Source organism: Passer montanus, unplaced genomic scaffold (genome assembly GCF_014805655.1).
Source record: "Passer montanus isolate IOZ18808 unplaced genomic scaffold, ASM1480565v1 scaffold24, whole genome shotgun sequence".
NCBI lineage: Eukaryota > Metazoa > Chordata > Aves > Passeriformes > Passeridae > Passer > Passer montanus.
The window spans coordinates 3,856,176-3,879,949 of record NW_024367037.1 but is presented as its reverse complement, the minus strand read 5'-3'; the positions used below and the strand labels follow the sequence as shown (position 1 = coordinate 3,879,949).

Below are 23,774 nucleotides of genomic sequence, written 5' to 3'. Positions count from 1 at the left end.
AGACGTCTCCACAAGACTGAGTCATAGCTGTGCTCACTGCTTGATCTCAGTACACATCTCTGCTAAACCCAGCTGCCCCGAAAATTGTCCAAGTCAAAGGAATCATGGGGAGTTTTCTTCTGTTAACTTTCACCACTTGATTCCTTGAACGAGACCTCTGCATGCAATGGTTCAACGCTCCTAAGGAAAAATATCTCCTTTCCTATCATAGCAATGGTATCCGCTTGAGTTCTGTTTGGTTCCCAGATTTTACAGTTTGCTCAAACGCATTATTCTTCTGCCTTATGCCATGAAAATGTCCACAAAGCAATGAAATTGAAAGCAGAGGACAAAGTTTGATATGCACATGTATCATTATATTCAGATTATTAATGCAAGGTGGTGTTTTGCAGCCTTGACATGCAATGCTATTTATTATGTCATTCTAAATAGTTACATGTACTTAATTAAAACAATATAAATAGTGTATCAACAACTTTCTTTGTGAATGCTATCATTAAATCTCTCTCATCTAGCTCCTTCCTTTCTGTTTTCCTCTTGCAAATATTTTCTTCACAGTTATCACCAGGATATTACACCCCATCTTTTCCACAAACTTAAGTAATTAATTCTGGCTGATAACCATGCAAGAGGACAGGGTCTTTCTACTCTTTCTTCAAATGCAAATTGATACTATTTCCTAGATTTATTCAAAAAAATAGTTTTCCCATGCTGATGGAGCATGCCTGGCATTTGAATCTAAAGATTCCATAAGAGTGTGTTTTGCAGTATGCATAGGATAAGTTATACAAGAAACTGCAAGACATATGCCAGAAACTGGCTTTATCTCTTTGCAGAGATATTTAGAGGATATACATTCTGCAGGTCTGGGATCCGCACCCAGAGGAGTGGGTGCAGTGAATACATGATTTCTCTCCTCTCCCCACCCACATCTTAACATCAGCGGAGAAGCCAGCATAGAATTAACATCAACACTTAACTTTTAGATTCTTCCCTCCGAGTTTACAAAACTCTAAAGCAAAAAAGGAGGTTATGTCGTAAACGGAGTCATGTTACTCGGAAGTCAAAGGGGACACTGACTATTTAAAGATGTCCCTTCCAAGCAGAGTGTCACCAGCAGAGCAGACAGCGACTGTCACCATACACGCAGCGTAGCGCATTTTAATGCCTTGCTCTCTGCAAATATCAGACAGCACAAGTACTCAGTAATATTTAAAGGTAAGAAATTACCCAACTACCTCAACATATGCCAGACACATGCTCACCTGACGCTACAAGAACAAATGTCTGCCAGCTCTGTCTGCTGTTAACTGCACTCTCTTTCAGACCCTGACTTCTCCTGTGTATCCAGCTGTTTCCCTCAGATGACCGCAACACAGCTTCACCTGTCCCACTGTGAGCACTCCAGAAAGCAAAATAAGGCTCCAGGCAATTTAGTGCTCAGAGCACTCACAAGCATGACAGGGCTCACCCCACAGACCCCACTCGACTTGGGTACATCATGCTTCCTCTTGCAAATCCAGGGAGGGACTTGGATCGATGGGGCCTAACCAACACATCACATGAATTTCTTTAGGGGGTAGAGGTGTCCCTGCTCAGCCCTGTTATAGTAATGGTGGAGTTTTTCAGACAGCAACCAGGAGCTGTGTGTCCCTCTCTGAGAACCACCTTGTGGAGCTCCAGTGGACAGACACCTTATTCTGTACCACTGACACAAACCTGCTCTCCTGTTTCTGGAATGTGTTCCCCACACTCAGCAAAAGTGAACAGTTCTCCTACTTCCACTTGCAGGAACAAGACATGAGTGGGTTCTGTTGACACCACTCATGATAGGACTTTCTGGAAGGGGCATCTTTATTTGGGAGCTCAGGGTCCTTTAAAACTTAGAACAGCTGCTAAGAATGACTCAGATGGGTGCACGGCCTTTCTTAAGTTTTGAGAGTTTTACTGAAAACATGCACTTTTTTGTAAAAAAGAAGAAGGAAACAAAGATAAAGTCTACATATACTACACCTAGACTGTAATTTCTTGTCAGATAAATTAGAAAAGGCACTTTCTACTTTCACAGAATAGAAAAAGGCAAATATGTATCAAATATCAATAAACTCATGTTTTCCTTCAGATTTTGTGGAGTCCTGTGCATTTTCCAGAGCTCATCCCTCTATGCCAACTTGCTATTTAAAGGTATTGGAATTAATTCCTTCACAAAAATGAGATCATATGAGATTATATTATGCTTACCACAAGGTGTTTGTTGTAGTTAGAGAAAATTAAATAATCTCATCCCCTCAGTACAAATATTGTGATAATATACCCACTTACTTCAGGAAGATTTTTTTAGCTTGTCAAGACTCACTTTGATTTTCAAAAACAAGTGCTTTCTTGACTATACCTGTTTAGATTCAAAACAAACTCATTCTCTCTGTGCACTACCTGCAGCACTGCTCCTACAAGAAATCAGAAAATCCAGTGCATATCTGAGGGAGGATGTCCAGATGCAGAAGGACAGACACCCAACTTCCATTAACTTCCCTTGCCTTCTTCCACAATGTCTCTTCCTCCAGTTACTCTAGGGTCAGTTTTTGCCTGATGCAAATCAAATACTTTTGACATTTATAATAGGGTCCACTAGAATGATTAATTCCTTTATTTTAGGGTTATTTTGGTTTTTTCCTCCAACAGATGTGTGTCAGGGTGCTTAAAATGAAATCATCTTTCCTGATTTATGTGCATCTTGAGCTGTATCTAGTGTTTGTAGAGGTTTTTCTTTCATTATTTTGCAAAATATTTCTTTTCTTTGTCAACCAACTAAAGCTACAATCACAGGGATGGGAAAAAAAGAGAAGAAATATTGTATCATGGTTGTTGATCTGAAGCCATAAGCTATCAAGCACCCTTAACTTCTAGGACTTGGTCCAAGGGCTGCTGGAATCGGTGCATTTACTGCCATTAATTTCAATGGGGTTTGGATGAGACTCTTTAGAGATCACTTTATAAATTTTTGAGTTTCTAAAATAACACAATTATGAAATTTTGCCCAAGAGTCTCATCTAGAGAGAGACTCCCACTCTCATTGAAATGAACAGCACAAAGTAAAGTCACTTAGACCAGAGTTCTGCAAATGCCTGCATTTGAGCTTCGTTCGACTGGCTGAGTCTGCATAGGAATGCCCAAATAGATAAAGACATGCCCATGAAGTAACAAAATAGACCGGATCAGAATCACACTCCAAGCACATTTAAAGATCAAAAAATACCCAGAACAGAAGCCTCTGCATTTTTGTATGTGAAGTAACCTGGGGTCATATTTCATAACGAAGATGTAATTCACACAATCTCGACTGAGTCATAAACTAAACATTGTACTTAAGTGCTTAATTCAATTTAAATGCTTTGAAAAACACTAGAGCTGCTGCTCATGTCCTCAAAGGTTAATGAGTTCAAGTGATGACAAACAACAGTTGACCTTAGAAGGCACACTGCAGTTCTTCAGATAGTTGGTCAGAAAGTAAAGGCATTATGACGCTTCCTTATACAAACCAGAACTATCAAGCCAAATAGAATATTCAGTTCAATCCTGACAGAATGAACCTGAATGCATAATAAATAAAAAGAAAAAATTTAAAAAAATCTAGTGTGTTTATTTTCATTATTGTTTTTCACAAGCACTTAGTTAAAGCATTACGGAAAATTGCTTTAGACTTCAGACTGCAACAATGAGGGATTTTGGAGAGACACAAGGGAGAATGCATGAGTTAGTAAATCACTGCCATACATTTCCTAAGCATTATAAATACACTGCAATTATTTCTCAAGCTATTAAAAAATCCCATGTGTTCAAGGCTCTACATTCTCTCTTTCAAGAGCCAGCAATGTCACAAGCACCACCTGTGAAGCCCTGAGAGGGAGAGCTACTCCCTGGTCTGTGATTATGCAATGATAAGGATCCAGGCCCTTCAGGCATATCTATTTATTGGCAGCCTCAGAAAATAGGCTGAGAATCAAGTGGGCATGATGAGCCAGCTACCTTCCTGCTTACTGTAACTGCACCGAAGGAAAAAGGTAATGCCTGAACCGAGGGAAAAAGTTTGTGCTGCCATTAGGTATTTAATGGCTATTCCAGGCATCCTTCCATTCCGTTTGGGTGCAGTCAATGTAGCACTCTTTGTGGACACTAACTTATTTACTTGTCACTATTAAGCACGCACTAATGACCCAACTGTACTCCAAACATATACCTGACTTAGCATTCCATAACCATGCATCTATTAATTGCTTAAAAGCATTCAAAGCAACACAGCAAGCTGGCAACATGACCCTGATTTATGTCGTCCCTAGAGTACTAAACAGTAAAAACGCAATTTTTAAGAAACTGATACTCATTCCAGAACAAATAGGGTAATTTTTTTCCTGACTATTTTAATGATAACTACCTAGTTCAGAACCCAAAATCGCTATGAAGAACGTCACAATATTTTGACTGCAATAAAGTGCAGCACCTTATTGATTAAGATATTACTGTATGAAGAAGGGACATCCTGCCTAGACTTCTCTAATTCCTATGCATATTTTGTAATAATTCTATCCAAGGGAAAAACTAATATAGAATAACGTAATGAAAACAGGATTAGGAGACCTGTGATTTTTTCTTGACATGCATCTCACTTTATAAGACAGGTAATGCCATTCAGAAAATCTCCCATAATTCTTTTCATTACAGTTGCAGAGTTCCCTGACATTCATTTTTTTAAGGAAACAAGCAGCTACTCTAGGTTGATCTTGCCTATGTTCCCTGTCAGTATCTAGGCTTGTTCACACAACACAACAGGACGGCAGCCTGCTCCTTCCTAAGTGACATCTTCAGCAGTATTGCCCTCCATGCATTTCTGCTCAGAGATATCTTAAAAAAAAAACCGCTATGACAAATTTATGTCAATAAAAAGCAGCCACCCTGGAAGGAGAGGCCTTTGGTAGTCATTTCAGGGACGGAAACATTGTCACGAAGCAGCACAGCCTGTCGTTGCTGCTCTCAGCTTGTTCCCCCCGGACCTAAAGGGAGCAGACAGGCTTCCTTAAATTACAGCCGGCAAGATTTTCAGCAGTCACTTGCTTTACCGGGGGTTGTCTTGGAAGCGGACCCCGGCGCCAGCATTACACAAGAAGCGACTGCCATCTTCAGGGGAGCCCCGGAACCGGACCCGCGCGTATCCTCCGCAAACACACAGGTACTGAAGTTGTGACAAAAACCAAAGGCAGCTGTGGGTGGGCGGTAGTGGCAACCAGCTCGACAAAGCCCTCGCCTCGCACCCTGCCCCGTTCTCCCAGGTAAAGGAGTGTGTTTCCTCGCTCAGCAGGGCTCCCCGCTCTCCCAGCCCTGAAGCGGCCGCTGGCAGCGCTCCGGAACGGGGGCAGGCATCCCGCCGCGCCGGCAGCGCTCCGCGGGGACCGGCACTGCAAATTTAGTTCTTCCCGAGGAGCGAGCGCCTCCGCGCCCCGCCGCCCGCCCGCCACGCACCCCCGGGCGAGCGCTCAGCCGGGAGGGCAGGGACGGGGGGAATCTCAGCGAACCCCTGCGAGAGCCTCCCCTCCTCCTCAAGCTACGGCTGCGATCGCTGCCCTTCGCGTCCCGCCGCCGCATGGGATCAGCCGGGCTGGCAGCGTGATCCCGTTGGCGGAGCGGGGGAGCGGAGCGCCCGGTGTGCATCTGTTGCTGAGCGGGGGGCGGCTGGCACAGGGATGCGGCCGCGGCTTCGCTGGGCGAGGCAGCTTTCCTCCCACCGGTGTACGTGCGTGCCAAGGGCAGCGGATCCCAGCCACCGCCAAGAGAGCCCCCACCGCCCGGGCGCCCGTCCGGGCCCACCCCCGCGCTGCAGGCGACTCCCGGACAGGGGCGCTCCTGGGGCGGCGGGGCGAGCCCCAGCTGCCGGGGCAGCCGCTCCTGATCATAGCGGGCGGGCAGGATACGGCCCGCCGGCCCCACGTCCTCCCCCTCCGCCGCCGGTCCCCGCACATCTGCCGGCAGCCTGCGGGGCCGGGCGGGCAAGGCGGCTCGGAGGCGGCGCGCACGGCCCCGCGCTGCCCTTGCGCCCCGGCACCCGCAGCGCCCCGGGACTGGGCGGCGGCGCCTTCCCCTGCGCCCGGCGGCGCGGGGCCCGCGGCGGTCCCTACCTCCGTGTCGTAGACCCGCAGGTCCAGGAAATAGGGGTTGAGCAGGGACTCGTTGCGGATCTGATCCATGGCCAGATACACGGCGGGTAGCACTCCCTGGGTGATCCTGCTCTCCTCCTCGGACTGGTTGACCGGCATCAAGCCCATGATGGAGATCGGCGTGGTGGCGTTGGGGGGCAGCCCGGCCGCCCCCCGGGAGCTGCCCCGCGACCAGCCCCAGCCCGGCGGCGCCCAGCCCAGGCACAGGAGCAGCAGTAGCATGGCAGGGTTGGAGGTGGCAGCGGCCGGTCTCCGCGGAGAGGGATGCATGCTGCTGGATGGGGAGGAGGAGGAGGAGGACTGAGGGTGGGGGAACGGGCTGAGCGGCGGAAGACAGCCGAGCCCCTCTCAGTCTGGGCGCATCCCCCGGCGGCAGAAGCCAAGGCGGGAGGAGAAGATCTGCCTCTCTCCGCTTCCTCGTGAGCCCCGGGGTCTCCTCTCTCTTCCCCCCCTCCTCTCCCCTGGCAATAATCCTTCTGGCAATGGCGCCTACTCCTTCCCAGGTCTGCCAGCTGCAACCACCAGGAGCAATAAATAAATAAATAACCACCACCACCACGCACACACAGACACGCTCCCCACCACCCTCCTCCGCTCTCCCCGGCGGCACAGCAAGGGAGCGGGACCTGCCTCTGCCTCCCCGGCAGCTCTCCCCCCTCTCCGCTCAGGGAGGGACAGCACCTCTCAGGCGCGGGGGGGGGAGCCGAGCAGCCCTCATTGAACACTTCCTTCCTTCCCCCTCCTCCTCCTCCTCCAAAAGGGTGAAAAGGGAAAAAAAAAGGGATGCTCCGGCAGAAAACGCCGAAGAGGAAAAAGCCCCCCCCTAGAGCCGGGGAGGCGGAGGAGGGGAGCGGAGCCGAGCCGGGGCGGGGGTGCTAGTGCCGCATTCCGCGGGAGCCGGGGCAGCCCCCGCCGCGGGAGCGAGGTGCCGCCGGCGCCCTTCCTCCGGCTCGGGCAAAGCCGCCGGGCAGGATGCGCGGCCGGGAGCACAGCAAAGTGTGCGGCGGCGGCGGGGGCCGGACCGAGCTCCCTCCTCACGGCATCGGCGTCGGCCGCCTGTGGGTCGGGCACCTTGTCCAGGTGGAGCTGCCAAGGCGGGCGCGGGTGGGCGCGGGGAGGTGCGAGCCGCGGGCGCTGCCCATGGGCGGGCAGGGCAGGCCGGCGGAGCCGCGGCCCGGGCGCCGTCCCCACGCGCGGAGCCCGCCCGGAGCCCGCTGGCAGCGCGGGAGCCGCGCACTCCGCCCGCCCGCCCCCGCGCACACGCGGCACGCAAACACGCTCCCACTCGGGCTCGGCACCCCGCACACGCACACGCGCAGCCAGCCCGGGCCACGGCTGCTCTGCGGCACGCAGGAGCGGCGCGTTTCGCTACAGCGCCCGGGCCACGGCTGCTCTGCGGCACGCAGGAGCGGCGCGTTTCACTACAGCAGAAGTCGCGGGGTTTGGGTTTTTTTGGGTTTTTTTCTGTTTGTTTTTTTTTTTTCTTTTTTTTTTCCCTTTTTTTGTTGATTTTTTTTTCCAACCGGTTTCTTTTCCCGCAGAGTTTTTTGGCGGGGGGAGCCTGACACAGCTCAGGTTACCAAAAAAAAAAAAAAAGGAAAAATAAAAAAATAAGTCTGCGGCAGGACTCTGAGCTTCCCCGAGGGCTGTCGCAACCCTGAGAACAGCCTGTGGGAAGCGAGCCCTTTCCATGCCTATTCTCCCAAGTAATTGCCTCCACATCTCAGTGGCTGTGGGGCATATCCCATAGACAGGCACGGCTTTTTGCATTGCTCCCAGGCTATTCCCGCACCCCAGGGAACACGTTCACACTGCCCACCCACATCGGTGGTCTGCAGAGTCCCAGAGCAGCAGTTCACTGATCTGTTTCATCTCTGGTGGATCCCATACAGTAGGTGGTACAGGCAAAATGCAAAACTTTTCTTAACCCTGCCTTAGGCACCCCACTTTTTATACATATTCATAAATTTCCTGAGGTCATTCTGAGCAAACCTTTGAAGATCAACCTAATACATCTAATTTATATTACACAGCAATGGCAGCATGTCTGCAATAAATTGGAAAGAATTTTCATGGATTAATACATTCTAAGATTGTAAGATCTGACCTTGGGCTAAAAGCCCTCAACCAGTAATTTCATAACATTTGTTGTGTTACAGCCTTTCACTCAGAATGACATCCAGCCATGTTAACTTTAAGGCATTAGTAATGAAGAGTCCATCACTTCTCTTGATAAATCATTTCAATTATTAATTAGTTTGCTAAAAGGTGTATTTCATATTCCCTATCAATTTGTCTTATTTCAGCTTGCAACCACCAGTTCTCATCATACCTTTATTAGCTTAAGGGGATGTAGTATCAGTGATCTTCTCCCACACACAGGGACTAAGATTAATCGTATTTTGCTTTTGTAAAATAATAAGGCCAACTTTCCCTCACCTCAAGAAGTGCCTCATTCCTGGAGGCACTTCCAATGCACCTCTTCTTTTTCCACATGATGTTGAACTGGCCCTTCTCTCACCCTGTGTGTGACCTGCCTGCTGCAGTCTCAGCACCTCCCTCAGTTCCATCCAGTTCCAGAGGCTGGGCAGGTTGGCAGGTTGAGAAACCTAATCCCTACAGGCAGACCAGACAGTGTGTTGTCCTTGTGGGGATGTCTCTTTGTGAAATCATGTACATCATGGTTTTGATGCCTCAGGTTTTAGCTTTTATATTTTTCTGATTCTGTACTGCTTTAGTGTGTAGTTCTGAGCTTCATATTAGGGGATACTAAGCTCTCCTCACAGATTAGGTAGACAAAACAATTCCTTCTCTAGCTGGGGACCAAGGACAAATGATCCAAATCTCAGGCCCAAGAGCATAAACAATGGTGGACTGAAGAAAGAAAAACAAGAAGGATGGGACTTCATAATCCAAAGCTATAACTGGACAAATCATTCCAATAAATTAATTCCTATGAGATAATGGGCCAGAACTTATAAAAGTGAGAGATCCTGTGACCCATCCTCCATTTTGGGCCATTTTGGGTTCATCTTAGGTGTAGCCCTGGCTGGGCTCTGGTATTGCCCAAGGTGTATCCACTGAGGCCTTTTAATAAATACCTACTTTATTCTTTAACTCTGTCTAGTCTCTATTCTAGGTCAACCTTCATAAAGCATCAGTTTCTGTTGACCCAGGTGGGGCAGAAGGCATCTGGAAAATCCTCTGGACCACAGCCAGAGGAACATCCAGCTCTTGCCCTGCCCCGACTCTTGCCAGTACCTCCTTACTCCTGTGCACTTGGTTTTGCACTAGAATAAATCAAACCATGACCTTTATTTGTATAAGTGACTTGTCCAGAAATTTGTCACCTGCAAACTTTCCAGCAATTCATTTTCTTCCAGAAAATTGATTATCATAACACCAAGAACATTCCTAGGATGCCAACAGGAGTAGGTGCCATATTGATTTTGTGTAATTCTATTTTTAACCAGAATATCATATGCTAAATGACGTTTTGCCATTCTCAACTTACTATGCAAGTTTGTCTGTCAAAATTAGTTCCACAGAAAATCTTTTTTCCCTGCTTGTATACTGTATCAGTCTGTGATTTTCGCCAGTACTTGGCTACCAGAACTACAGCTACTTGGATCAATTTGGTGATCCTTTTACAATATTGGCAGTTTATTAGCACACACATTCACATTGTCTCTGGGCTGTCATCATCTTTCCAAGATCTGGGTTTTTTTGGAAGCAATTACTACGGTTTTGAGAACTCAGTCTTTCTGAAAGAAAGCTTGAGGCCAGGTTGTGTGTTGCAACAGAATTAGTACCTTGGACATTATCAGCAACTACCTGACAACCTTCTTTGCTATTGCTGCAGCAGCAGATGTTTTGTTAGCTGAAGATTGAAATGCATCTCCTTGCTTTTCCCAGCACAGGTCAGAGTTACTGGACAGCTCCACTCAGTGTGAAGTTCAAGGCTTGCCCTCATGTGGGAGGCAGAGACCAGCTGACACTGGTGTCCCTGCAGTGCACAGGGAAGGCCAGTGCTGGAGAAGCAGGGCAAAGAAATGCATCTGGGAGAGGTCTGCAGGGGTCTGGAGTATGGCTGGATATCATTTAAACCAAGCAAAGCTGCACTTCAAATTACAGTGTTTAAGAATGTGGCACTTCTGACCTTAATCTGTTTGTTGCTGCACTCCCTGTCAGTAAAGCAGGGTGCTCTTCCTTCATGGTAGTGCTGTAGTACTGTGAAGACAGATTAGTAAGTATTTGGGAAACACTAAGAAACTGTAACATTCAAGTCCTATGACCAACAAACAAAAAAAAAACAAAAAAAACAACTACTCACACTGAGAAAATAACTTATTTTTCAGTTTAGGGATTTGTTATGGGGATGCAAATAAGGCCATATATTAAACAATGAGGATGAGTTAAAGTAAGCCTCTCAAAATTCTTCCTGTGTATAACCAAAAAAAACGTTAAATTCAAGCCCCAAAAAAACAGCCAAAAAAAAAAAAAAAAAAGAAGAAACTACTCACACTGAGCAAATAACTTATTTTTCAGTTTAGGGATTTGTTATGGGGATGCAAATAAGGCCATATATTAAACAATGAGGATGAGTTAAAGTAAGCCTCTCAAAATTCTTCCTGTGTATCAGTGAGGCATGAAAATGACAGTTTCTCCACCTTTTGTAAAAAAACAACAAAAAAACCCCAACAAAACAAAACAACAACAAACAAAAAAACCCCAAGCACCCCTCACTGCCCCTCAAAAAACAGGGGATGTATTGCAAGAAAATCATGTAATTAAAAATTGTGGTGTAATAGACACACTGAGGCATACTTTTGATTTCACAAAAATATTTATTTCTGGCACCTAAGTATTTAATTTGCAATATGATAGAAAGTTTCATGTTGTCCACTTATGTTTTCAACACATTTTCTCTGCTAGTTATATTTTGTAAAGCCTGCTTCTTTCCAATTCTCAGCACTGAGAAATTTCTTCTCTCTTAGGTTCTATGCTATGTTTATGTATAACAGATGCCCAGGTAACAACTCATTTTAAATAAAAGGAGGCCTAAAGGAAATTGCACCAAACTGCTTATTAAATGTTGTGTCAGACACAGCCACTGGCCCAGCTGCCTTTTTTTTCCCTCAGAAATCCCCAGAAGGTTTTGCTACCATTAAATTGGTAAAGTGCATTCCCTAGGATGAAATCCTCTGAAGCAGCACACATCCTTTATCTGTTAGGAAAAAAGGCATTATATTCTCATTTAGTGGTCCACATCAGACACCCTCTATTTATTCTTTGTTGGCTAAAATATCAGTTCACAAGAACTGTAAAACCTGTTCTCTTAACTCGAAAATCAAATGTTACTTTCTTCCTGGCATGTTACCCAGTCATTTCAGAGCTTCAATCATGTGAATCCTTCAACCATATTTCTGTAAAAACACTGTCAAGTATCTTCCCGCTAATGATCGCTTCCAATTTCTCAGTTATTACTAAGTCTTCTCACAGCGTATGCACAATTAACAATTTTTTTTCTTTATATATTTATATTTGCTCATCACAGAGTACCTAATTAATTAATTTCACATTTAAGCATCTGTACTAGTACTAGTTCCTTGACCACTTTTTCTTCAGTTGCAAGTTAAGTATCTTCAGACCATGGATAAAGTCAAAAAACTCAGAAAACTGATTTTCCATTAGCATCAACAAATAAATTGCTTCTGCTGCAAGTCCTCTTCTACTCTGGGAGATGGTTTCATGCTACACAAAATATATCATGCAGGCCCTTAAGCCAGCAACTCACCTCCTGTATGTATTTTCCTGCATATTCACCTTCTTAATACTTTTGGAGAGATCACTGAGAAGGTCCTGCCCTGTGTTTTGTCTCAGCCACCTTTGCAAATCCTGGAGCCATGCAATTCCTGTCAGTGCTGACTGGGACTGGTCTAATCAGGCTTTGTCTATTCATAAAAATATCAGTGAATAGTGGATTAAAAAAAAAAACAACTGGTTATCTAGGCCTAGTAATTTTAGTACTGCATGTATATGCATAATGTTTTTCCTCTGTAAATGAGAAATGTAGGAATATCGCAGTGCTGTAATTTGAACTCAGCTATTGCTGTTGCTCTTCAACAGAACAGTGAGGAGTTCTATCCATCTTTTCCCTCCCTCCCAAGGGCTTTCCCACCTACCTCAGCTAACGTCCTAGACCAAAGTTCCATATTTGTTACAAGAGCATACAGCATTCTCAAACACTGCCAAAAAAACCTGCACAGTTGCAAGAATATACACACAACTGCACGATCCTAACCATACAGTCTCTCCAGACACCTGGACTACTATGTCTTCATATCAGGGTATCAGGACAAAGCTCAACTAACTTCATGTTAATCTCCAAATCTAAAGGCCTTAAGAGAGGCAAATGAAGTTAGAAGAGCATCAGATTTTAAATTATCAACCAAGCACTATCACTGTGTAAATGCCCATGTTTTCATAAACAGGAAATTGGAGCACAATCTCATCAGTCCTGGTGTTATCAACAAACATGAATTTCCCCTTGCAGTGCATCTTACCACTTCCTATAAACACAACAAAAATGGAACACACTTTTGAGTCTCTGCTTTCAGCAGAGCCAGCAAGAATTACTTTTTCCAATTCATGTTGACTGATGCATGTACAATGATGACTGTTGTTTCCAGGTGTTTGTGCCAACTCTAGCAATCCCCCAACATAATGGTTCAGACAAGGCTGCATATACAGAGGTTTCAGTGGTTTATTTCTTAGAAGGAAGGTTCATGTACTGTCTTCTGTTGAAGTGAAAATCCAGTAAGTTTTAGCCCATGTTGAAGACCCACAATTTTTAAATGAAAGGAAATTGGTGAGTGAATAAATGAAAAAAAGTCAAAATCACTACCTGATAATTTCAAATAAATATGATAATTAGGTACCTGACTGTAGTCTGGATGGCTTTCTAAAAAAATACATAAATACAGGAATAGAAAGATTAAGAAATAAGCATTAATTTGTGACTGAAATCCTCCAATTTTTCAATTTCTATGAGACATCCAGCCCCTTCTCTTCTCAGAAGTCCAAAGTCCACAGTCTGTTCCTCAGCAGGTAGCCCTGACCTCCTGCAAAAGGAAGTCTGGAGATGTTTAAGGAAGTCTGAAGATGTGCTTCATGACTCAGGTGCTTGATGAAGTTCTTCACCCTTCAAACCTGAAGCCAGGCATTAATACAACTCAGTGACTTAAGAAGAAAAGGCTGTCAAGGAATAAAAAATGGTAAGTGGAGGGACTATAAGGCCAACACAGAGGGAGCAAGCTGGTGGCATTGCTAATGTTCAGTGTTTGCTTTTGAACTCGAGTGTGTTTGTCTAGCAAATATGCAAGCCAGGCTGGCAGGTTTGCTGGCATATGTGAAAACATCTTAGCTGCAGGAAGCCAAAAACATCAATACTTCCCTCTAAACAAGGGCAAAGTGAAAAGATGTATAGGAAATAATTTCCACTTACAAAGTTTCACTTGCATACCACCATCTTCAAGATGAAATCTTGAAATCCCAAGACTCAGAAAACCTCACTGAGAGTGGAGGTCAGTGAGAGCTTTGGCTGTGATTCCAGTAGCTGGGCTTTTATCTGCCACTAACATTGTTCAATCAGCATTCAAGAAGGCAAAGCAGAAATTAATAGAAAATTCTTGCTGTTCTCTCAGGCAGCCACTCACTTTTGATTTGTGGCTGCACAAAGAATAAACCACTGCTGCTACCAGGTGAACAGAAACATTACTGAGTTCAGGAAACAGAACTTGAGCTACCATAAAATGAAGCTGTCTTCTCCCAAGTGCTGCAGGGATCTGGGCCTAAGAGATCAGCAAAATTATTAAATGAAAACCACTGACCACAAGAAAAACAAATAGGGGATAAGACATTTCCCACTCCCACTACTGAATCACAAAGTATTTTATTAATTCTAACACCAGTTTCATCAGTCTAGCCCACAGAGACAAAATTTCAAAGGTGCTCACAGAAACCTTCTATTTACATGGGTAAGAAAGACCTTGGAAGAACATGTAAACATGTATCTCCTACAGGCAGAAACCCTCCCCCCACACCCCAATCATATAAATAGGTATGCCAAAATGGCTTGAGCTTATGGGGATTCAAAGGAAAAGCTGTACATTTTTTATAGAAAACATGAACAAAAGCAAATAACAAAACACATACCAAACTAATCAAAAGAGATGCCCAGAGTTCTGGGGGAAAAAAGGTTGATATTTTCATTCTTCTACATATAAGCATTCCTTCATCTGACAGGGAAAGAAACTCTTCTTATGAGCTGAAACCCTTCTAATCAACATGGTAATGCTGATGGTTGATGGCCAGACACATTGCTATAGAAACACTCCTTTCTGGTTGGGTAAGGCAGATCCCACACACCAGGGCACAAACCATCCTGTACTGCTGCAGATTACACCCCCCGTTTTCAACAGGACCACATGAAAGGTCAACTCATCTAAAAGGAGCTCCCAGACAAAATACAAGTTATACCTCAAAGACAATAATTTTTGTATTAATATTAGCTGAATTTCACAGAAATCAGTTGCAAAACCATTTTTAAAATATAATTGTTTTTACATGAATCATTTAAAAACTTAAATGTTAAGATTCATTTTCTCTGTAATGTTGAAATTTTTACAAAAGAATTATTGATAGGTCTTATATTGAAAGCATTATGCACATTGAAATTCCACACAACGTTAAAGTTGGTTGTGGATTCTAGAACAAAGCCACATAGCTGGGCCCATATGAATCTAAATAGCTTTTCCCAAATCATCACCTTTAAATATTGTTGCCTTCTGCCTTTAAGAAAGATGAGAAAATCCCCATTTTACTTCCAAATCAATCTTAAGCATGATTAGAAACTTGTCGAGTGCCATGAACATCTAAAATTGTCAGACTATTTAAGCTATAGTATTGTCAAGCATGTGCAATTTGTATGCAACTAGATTGTTATTTGTGCAAAAACATGCAGACATACTCTGCCTTTACATGTAAATCCACACAGTCTTCAGTGAGGGCTTTGTGGTAGTCACTTAGGGCAGAATATGGCCTACATTTACTTTCTTGGTATTTAAAAGACAAGAATAATTATTAACTACTATGTGTTAAAAGACCCAACTGCAGAATGTTTTAGTAGAAAAATAAACATTTTAAGTTATTGGCAGATTAACATTAGTGCAATTTTTTGATTGCCTTACTTCCACACAGTAGATTTAAAAAAGTCACTTGTAAAAAAACCTAAGACACTTCAGAAGCAGTTATGTAGCTGCCAAATAAAAAGGAGCAGATTCTGTGGCACTTTATGAAGCTCTCAATACTTAGTGCCTTCTAAAGCTCCAGGAAACAAGATCCAAGGCTTGTCAACTAATTACAGTCCTTTCCATACAAAAATATATCACTTATGAGCTTTTCAAAAGGCTGACTAACTGCTGACTAGAAAGAGCACATGTTTTTTGTATTCAGCTATATCCCAGACAACATCTGGATCAACTTCTTTCTTTGAAGAACCATTTTTGGTAGTCCGAGTTGGTACAAGGTCGTAACAATGGTGCTGGGTTCCCATTGTAAGCGTTTGCCTCGGCTTGTACACACTTCTGGGTTTGTGGGTGAAACAAGGTACCATCCTACAAGAGACAGAAATAAAGTTAGCTTTTCAGGTCTCAAAAATTGCAGACATATCACTGTGGTTTAAAGTAAACGAAAACATTTGCAATAAATAAATAAATATCCCACATATCCTTCCAATGGGGTTGTGTGGTAAAGCATAACTTGAGGATGTCTGAAACTTTATCAAAAGATCCCATTTTTAAACTTACGTAAACTGACATCACCATTGCTTTAGAGTGACTCATGAAATGGCATCTCAGCCTGTAAAGAATGGGCTAACATTTGTTTTTATTGTCTTTTGTTACTGGACCAGAATATGGCAGAAAAGAACTAAGCCAAGCACAAGCATTACCCAAATGCATAAATTCATTGCATGTCTTGTAAATAAAAGGTAAATATTGTTCATTAAGCATAAATGTTGGAAATATTTTAGCAAGAAATTTTCCTGTCTCTTTGTAGGGTATATTTTTGGTGGAAAAAGTAAAAATATCTAAGTGTGCCCCTTGTCTGCAGATGTGTGTGGAGTTCACTTGCTTTCTGAAAGGCAGTACAGCTGCCTCAGAGGTGTAAGGTCTGACAGGCCTCCACAGTCAGATTCCCTAAAGAACACATTTTGAGACCTCAGGCTCTTTTTTTATGTTTATCTCCAGTTCAAGTCTCTGGTTCCAGTCCAGGAGCACTGTCAGCTAGGATAGTGAGCTGCAAAAGGGCAGCACAGCCAGCCGTGGAGGACTGCCCTGCTCTGAGGCCATCCCCTTGGCCTGGGTACCACTCCTACATGCAAGCATCTCCAAGGCTCTTGGCAGATTTGAAAGAAAAATGCCAATATCTTGTTTCTGTCCATAGCCCTGACTCCTGTGGAAGTCTGCTCCTTCCTTCATCAGGAATGTTGCACTTAATTGCATCCTGAGCCACAGCTCCTGATGCCCAGCAGCGTGTGCTTGCTCACTGACTTGCTGACAGATTCAGCTGCAGAATTACTTTCTTGCTTCCGTCACGATAATTCAAATTTTAGAGCGGGTTAATCAGTATCCATCTCACTCATTTTTGACTCAGTGTCCGCAAGAACTCAATTCTTGCCAAGCTGCTGGGAAGGCTGCTCAAATCTTTGATTATGCTCCATCCATAAAGACAGCTGTCTGACACCACTATGCACAAAGCAAAAGAAATGTGGTGCTGACACCTCACTCATCACTTGCCTTGAAAGGTGGAGACCGGCAGTTTTGATTTAGTGCAGCAGCAGAAAAGGAATTGGAGCAGAGAAGTACATTCAAATCACACATAGGCACAGAGTGATCATGAAAAAGAAAATTTAAAGTAATTCCTAAAGTCTCAGCTGATAAATTAATGGTTAGGAATACAGTGGTAATGGATGCATTCAATAATTTTTAAAATTTTTTCTTGATTTGAAAATTTCAGTTTTCTCGATTACTTCTGGAAGTGACTGAAGATCCTTCAATATGTGTCGTCTTAGGGATTCATGTCTATGACTGAGCAATTTTGTTAAAAGACAACATTAAAAATGAAACATCATTTATAAAGTCAACCTTTTAAACATTTTTATTTAGTAAAATCACTATGAGCTTCAGTCTGGACTAGATTTAGGGAACGGACAGTAACTTCCATCTTATTTTTTTAGAGTTTACCCTGCTACCTATCACTGCTGGTAGTATCGAAGTGTGACATTTGTCAGCCATGGAGCCTGTAGGGATTAGATGCATTATGCAGACACATTATGTAAATATACCATTTTGATATATTATGTGACCTTTTCCATTAGCCAAATAACAACACTCCAGAACCTGACCAAGGCCATCATTTGTCATCCAGCTTATTTTCTCTCAGGCATCCAGGAGCTTCTTTACAGATTCAAAACTACTAAACACAAGCCTTTCTAATATCATGTAGAGGCAGCTGCTTAAAAGCAGGAAAGAGCACAAAGTAATGGTGATGTGTGAAGAATTGGGGATATATGGTAATATAAATATTGTGCAATAAGTCAATGAAAAGAGAGCAGAAGTAGGCCAGCCATATGACTGGCTGGGGAAGGGCTATATTGAAGCACCTCAATCTCAGGAGAAGACAGTAGGGGCAATGTGCAAGAGAGAATGTTCCCAACCTCCTTGATGTTAACAAGGGTGCTTGCCTTCCTCTAATCTTCCTGTTCTTTATGACTGGAATACTCTGCCTGCTACCCTGTTTCTGTGTTCAGATGTTAGAAGCCAATGTAGCCTATTTCTCCCAGAGACCTGTGCCAGTGTTGTGGCCTGCACGATGTCTATGCAGTAAGATAAAAATTTTAAAAATTCAACAAATCTCCTTCCACCCACTCCCCCCCCGCCAAAAAAAACCACGACCAAACCCAAGGAGGCACACTTACCTCTCTGAAAATAAACTTCTGGTTTTCAGGAACACTGTGGGCATTTTCTTGACACAAGTACATCGTCAAGTAGTCAGTCCCTGAATCGACCGCTGCGCAGACTTCCGGTTGTCGCGTGTTGTAACGTATTTCATTATGGGATGTGTACTCAAAAAACTACAAACCCAAGAGAAGAAACAAAGGATGGCAATCATTTCATATGTACACAGAGAGTGTTTATAAAGAAGTGTATACTAAGAGACTATAATTAGGTTCACGAATAAAAGTTGCTGCTGTGAAGAGAAATTCTGTCAGAAATATTCAAGTGTCCTTAACTTCTACTGCTTACTGTTTTACAGAAAATCAATCTCATCACAGCACTGCTTTACTCTTGTAGCACTTAAATGTCACAGAAAACAGGCATTCCAGCATTAAAGAATTTCCAAAATTCAACTGCAATATTTAACTTTCACATGCTAGGCCCCCCTTAAAAATAGGATGGAAAACAGTTTCTGGCCTGACATTATGCTTTCTTAATTCAGTCATCACAAAGTAATATTTTGTTCTATGAAGTTGTAAGGTATTATTTGAAGCAAAACAGGTACAGCTGCTTTTAAATACAAAAAAACTTCCTTAAAGACAATTTACTATCTTTGATTGTTGCACGACATTTTGCAGAAGTGTTATAAACACACTCTGAAACTCTGGGCTTCTGTAGTGGCTATGGTGAAAGACTTCCTTAAAATTTTATTCTTATCATGGACATTTGCCAACTCTTGGACTTCATTAAAGAGTGGCAGAGTTTGAGAGTTGTTTGTGTTTAGCAAGCTTATAAATAATTTAGATTACTATAGTGCACGGATGTGTGCTTAGATCTGATTTAGATTATACTCAATAAAGTAGAAGATAGTTTTATAAACATCAGAAAATTGCTTATCACCCATAGTACAGCTGCATTAGCAGAGACCAATAAAAGGATGAAGGAGAGAAGGAATCCTCTTTTGTTTTGTTTCCCCCCCTGGAGACTATAAGGCTTTGTGAAGGGGGCTGTACCAATTCAGAAATGTACATACTTGAACTTACCACAAAAACATCCTTAACAACCAGCAGGGCTAATAACCTTGATGAGGAGTTGGAAATGGAGTTTCAGTATAAACAGGACTCTGCTATTACAAATTCTTCAGCCATCCATTTCCAAGTGTAAGAGCTCTCATCTGGACTACACTGATAATAGTTGTTTCATGAAATCTGCCCCTCCTATTATCACAATCAGGAATTTTTCTGTCAAGGTGGCTGTCACAGCCATACACCGACCAATGCTGCCCACTGCATCACCCTGGGGAGCCTCATGGCTTTTTTTTTTTTCCAGCAATGATGCAAGTGACTGACCCTTGCCCACCCCACCCCAGAATTCACCTGTTTGCCACCATTCATTTGTGGTAAGCCACAAAGGGAAATGAATGTTTTGTGAAAGCAACATCAAGTTTGAAGTCTCCCTGCTGACATAAGTCCCCAGAGACGATGATTTTCCCTTGAAACCTATTGCTAAGATCTGTTCCTACAGTGTAGGTTGCACTACTTTTACATTTGCCTTATGCAAAAAAAAAACCCAAAAAAACACCAAACATCTCATCAATGACAAAAGTAAATTGTGTGAATATTGGTCCTATTATTATTATTTACCCTAACAGGCAGCAGCTACTCCCTGGCCTTTTGGCTTTATTTCCACGTTCAGTATCTGATTGACACATGGAAAACCCACTACTTTGGGCACCACAGTGAGCTACAGGGACATGCATTTTAATCCTATGGCTTGTGAATAAAGAAAAAGCCTCAGTTCTGCTCAGTTGTGTGTGCATGGACACTTTTTACAGCTGCCACTTTCACAAAGCCATATTTAGAGCCTTGCTCATTAGGGGATTTATTAGATATAATAACTCTTTAGCAATTTGTATTATAAGTGAAAGCCTGCAAGCTGCTGACTGTACCAGATGCGTCAAGAATAAATGGAGCAGCTACTAGACCAGAGCATTTCTTACTACTCATATCTTTCCTGAATGATCTCTCAAGGACTTGCACCAGATTCCAAAGAAGAGCAAATAAAATGGTTAATTTCTGGATAGCTTTAAGGAATGGGGTTATAATACTAACAATCAAGCACTCCTGCCTTGTTGCCCAATGAACATAGCCAGTTCATTACCCTACACTGCTTCAAACTGAATAAATACTTCAGGCTTTGGGCTTTTCCAAGCTCTAGTAATGAAATAAACATATTCCTCCTCAAGAGGTAAAGTGTTTTTTAGTTCTCTCTTCTTGCATTCTGTCAGCAGAAAGGAAGCACTTTCAAACTAATCCATGGCCCAATAACTAGTAGCCTTACTGCATTTCTTTCCTTCTGAGAATCAGTAGAATCCCTTAAGTGCTATTGGCAAACTTGATGAGGCCTTTCTTCCAGTGTCTCTGGCTTCTGGACAAACTACAGGATTTGTCCATACACTACCTCAGCTGCATCAGTGTGTCTCTGGTACTGGGCCCAGCAGCAGATTTCGGCTACCTCACTGGACCCTGAAACACACTCTCATCCTTCTCTGTGCCTGGCTACTGTTGTTTTGCATGTAGGAAAAAGTTTGTGCTTGATGGGTAGAACCAGCAGAGAGGTTACCAGGTCTGATACTGTTTTCTGCTGAAAACCCAAGGGCTTTGCTAACTTCTTTGTTTCTCTCTCGCTATTTACATGAAATGTATCAGCTCCAAATGGGAATTCTGGGAAGAACACTGTCAGTCAGTGTGTTCCCATCCTCTTATCACATCAGGTTGATTTCTTGCCATCATGTATTGGTGCCCTCTGTATTGCTTCCCAGCCATACCCAGAAGGCAAAGGGCTTCATTGGTGCTCAATTTCCAAGCCTTTAATTCTCCTATGTGGGGCAAATATTCCCACAAAACATAAGCAGCCTGAGTTACAATCAGTAGCCAGTGTCTTACACTCACACAAAAGGAGCAAAGCAAACCCTCTCAATTAGACCATGGATTCAAGAAAGAACAGCAACAAACTACCAGGAACTTTAGTTTTCTGAGAGTGATTTTATTCACTGTGATGTAAAACAGGAGCAGGTGCTGGACCTTATAAATAACTAAGAGCACAGTGCTCTCTCCTCTCAGCACAGTGCACACAGATACTCAGAGGTCACCAAGTGGAGACTTGTTGCCAGGGAAAAGTTTTGAAGTTGTCTGCTACATAAACAGCCTCCTGCCTGTGGTGTGGGACAGGCAGGGAATGGGAGCGAAGCTTGCTAAGGGCTTGCTGGTAAAACTCTATATAGGTAATGAGTGGAGTGAACAAACTCACAGAAAAAAGGCAGGAAGAGTTTGGGATTAGGATGGCAGATTCCCTTCCAAGGGGCCAAAGAGAAATTAAGGGCTGCCTGCTGTCAGTAAACATCTCTGAGACTCTGTGGTTGTTGGTACTAGAGGATGACCAAACCTTGCCACGATCATTTCATCAGCAGATAGTGATGGACATAAATGTGGAAGACTTGAGTGTTTTGATCCTGACAGTGTCATCTGTCAAAGGATTTACACCACAAGGAACAGCCTGCTACCTTTTCAGACTGACTGTCAAGAAGACAGTGGGATGGGAAAGAAATGGAGAGAAAAGTCCTGCTGGTAGCTTTCACAGCTATTGGTGAGCCAGAAAAGGGAGCTGCAAGTCCAGTAACCCCAACTTCATTTCCCAGCTCAGTTGTGTTCCTACATATTTTCTTATTTTAGTCTTCCTCTATTCCTCCACCCACAACTCTTCCTGCTGTCCACTTGTTCTCTTGCAACTACCTATCACCCCTACTCATGCCCCCCCACTGCCAGCTGATATCTCAGCTCCCACATTCAGTAACCCTGCCTCTTCCACTAAAATATTCTCCGGTTACTCTTTTTGGTTCACTCCCTGTCCTACTCTTTCCTCCATCGCACATGCCCTGCTCATCACCTGTTGCTCAACCTGTCACAAACTACTTTGTCACCTTGGCCCTTTCTCCCTGGCTCCTGCCAGCCCTCTCATGCCTTTTTGCCCATTTCACTAATCTTGTTTAACCCATTTCCTGTGTTTGGCCTTCCCTCCTCAGGCTCTGCAGTTCTCTTGAGTCATCTCATATTTTCCTTTATTGGTTTACATTGCAGTCAGGTGGTTTCTCCATTCCTTCTTCCTCCTCCTGCTTGGATGCCAGCAGAGGGAGCGGTTTGCACAGTTCCCAGAGTGTCGCTGCTTTCAGCCCAGCCTGCTACCGCAGGTACACGGCTGCACCGCACCATCAGCAGAGATGGAAGAGCATTAATACCCAGTGATGTGATATCTTGCAGTAAATTCAGCTAATCTCCTAGTGCTAGCTAAACAAAGAATAACTGTAAAAATGTCATCTCATGACGATTCATCTCTGAAGTGTACTTCTTTTTTGCTTTCACCTTTTATCTTATTTCTTTATTCTTTCTTGGGGAAAGGGATAAAATTTAAGCTAACTCTTTTTGCTCAGAGTAATGCAAAAAAAAAAAAGCAACCCCTTTCCTCTCTGTAATCTGCAATACAAGGAAAAATATATCTATAAATACCTTTGTCATGTTAGCATGTGATCCTATATATTAAATGCTTCTTAATCCACAAAAGCTGTCAATGTTACTTATAAGAAAGTGACTTGACTGGGTTATCTGATTATTAACTTTTCTATAGATCTATAGAAGTATTCCTAACTTCTGCAAGAATTTGAACTGAGGGAGTAAACAGGGTGAGGTGGGGCTTAGCATAATTAGCATACTACTGTCAGTATTGAGATCCTTTGGCTTTTATGGTACAAGATTCTCCCCCTGCCTTCCCCTGTATCTTGGCCTTAAGGACGGAAATATTGCAACACTTAAGACATAAATCAGACATGAGCTAATAAATAATATCAAATAATAGTTACAATACTTTAGGCAATAAACTTGCTATCAGCAACAAATCTATTTCCTTTTAAGATCTGAGGTACATTGTTTTTTCTTTCCTCTTTCTCATGTAAAGTGGAATTCATATTAGAAGCTTTCTCCCCAGTACAGATTTGATTTACACTCCTCAAGCTTTTATGTTTTGGTTTTTTTTTTAAGCAGAGTTCAGGACGATAGCAGATACACTGCTTAACTCTCATATCTCTAGTTTCTTTCTTTCTTTTGTTTTCCCTTTTTTTCCTTTTTCCAAACAATCCTAACTGTTTGGATTAATGTTTGGATTAATTTCATTAAAAAGGACCTAAACAGTCAAGCCACCCAAGATGTCACAGGGTTATGTACAAGAGGTCTCACAAGACCTTTGGTACTCAGCACTGATGAGACCATATCTCAAGTACTGTGTTTACTCTAATCTGGGTTAGAAGCCAAAAATCAAGATAGACAGGCAAGTACATACCCTACATCAAACATCAAGCTTCAATTCTGGAAGGTGGTCACTCAAAACTATGCAAAACCAGCCGTTCTAACTTGGCACACAGTGCCCCACAACACTTATGGCATTATGCAGAGGGGCTTAT

At 43.2% G+C, this 23,774-nt stretch overlaps 2 protein-coding genes across 2 annotated transcripts in view; both read right to left on the bottom strand.

The window, feature by feature from the left end:
• GABBR2 (gamma-aminobutyric acid type B receptor subunit 2) overlaps positions 1–7,464 on the bottom strand; it is a 458,985-nt gene extending 451,521 nt beyond the window's left edge. Inside the window, exon 1 of the mRNA XM_039711173.1 lies at positions 6,168–7,464. Coding sequence (XP_039567107.1) covers positions 6,168–6,476 — 309 coding nt within the window. The 5' untranslated portion in view covers positions 6,477–7,464. The remainder of the gene's footprint in view (positions 1–6,167) is intronic.
• A 6,668-nt stretch (positions 7,465–14,132) lies between these two features.
• The window catches only part of GALNT12 (polypeptide N-acetylgalactosaminyltransferase 12), a 46,306-nt gene continuing 36,664 nt past the window's right edge, over positions 14,133–23,774 (bottom strand). Inside the window, 2 exon segments of the mRNA XM_039711184.1 lie at positions 14,133–15,883; positions 18,247–18,402. Coding sequence (XP_039567118.1) covers positions 15,746–15,883; positions 18,247–18,402 — 294 coding nt within the window. The 3' untranslated portion in view covers positions 14,133–15,745.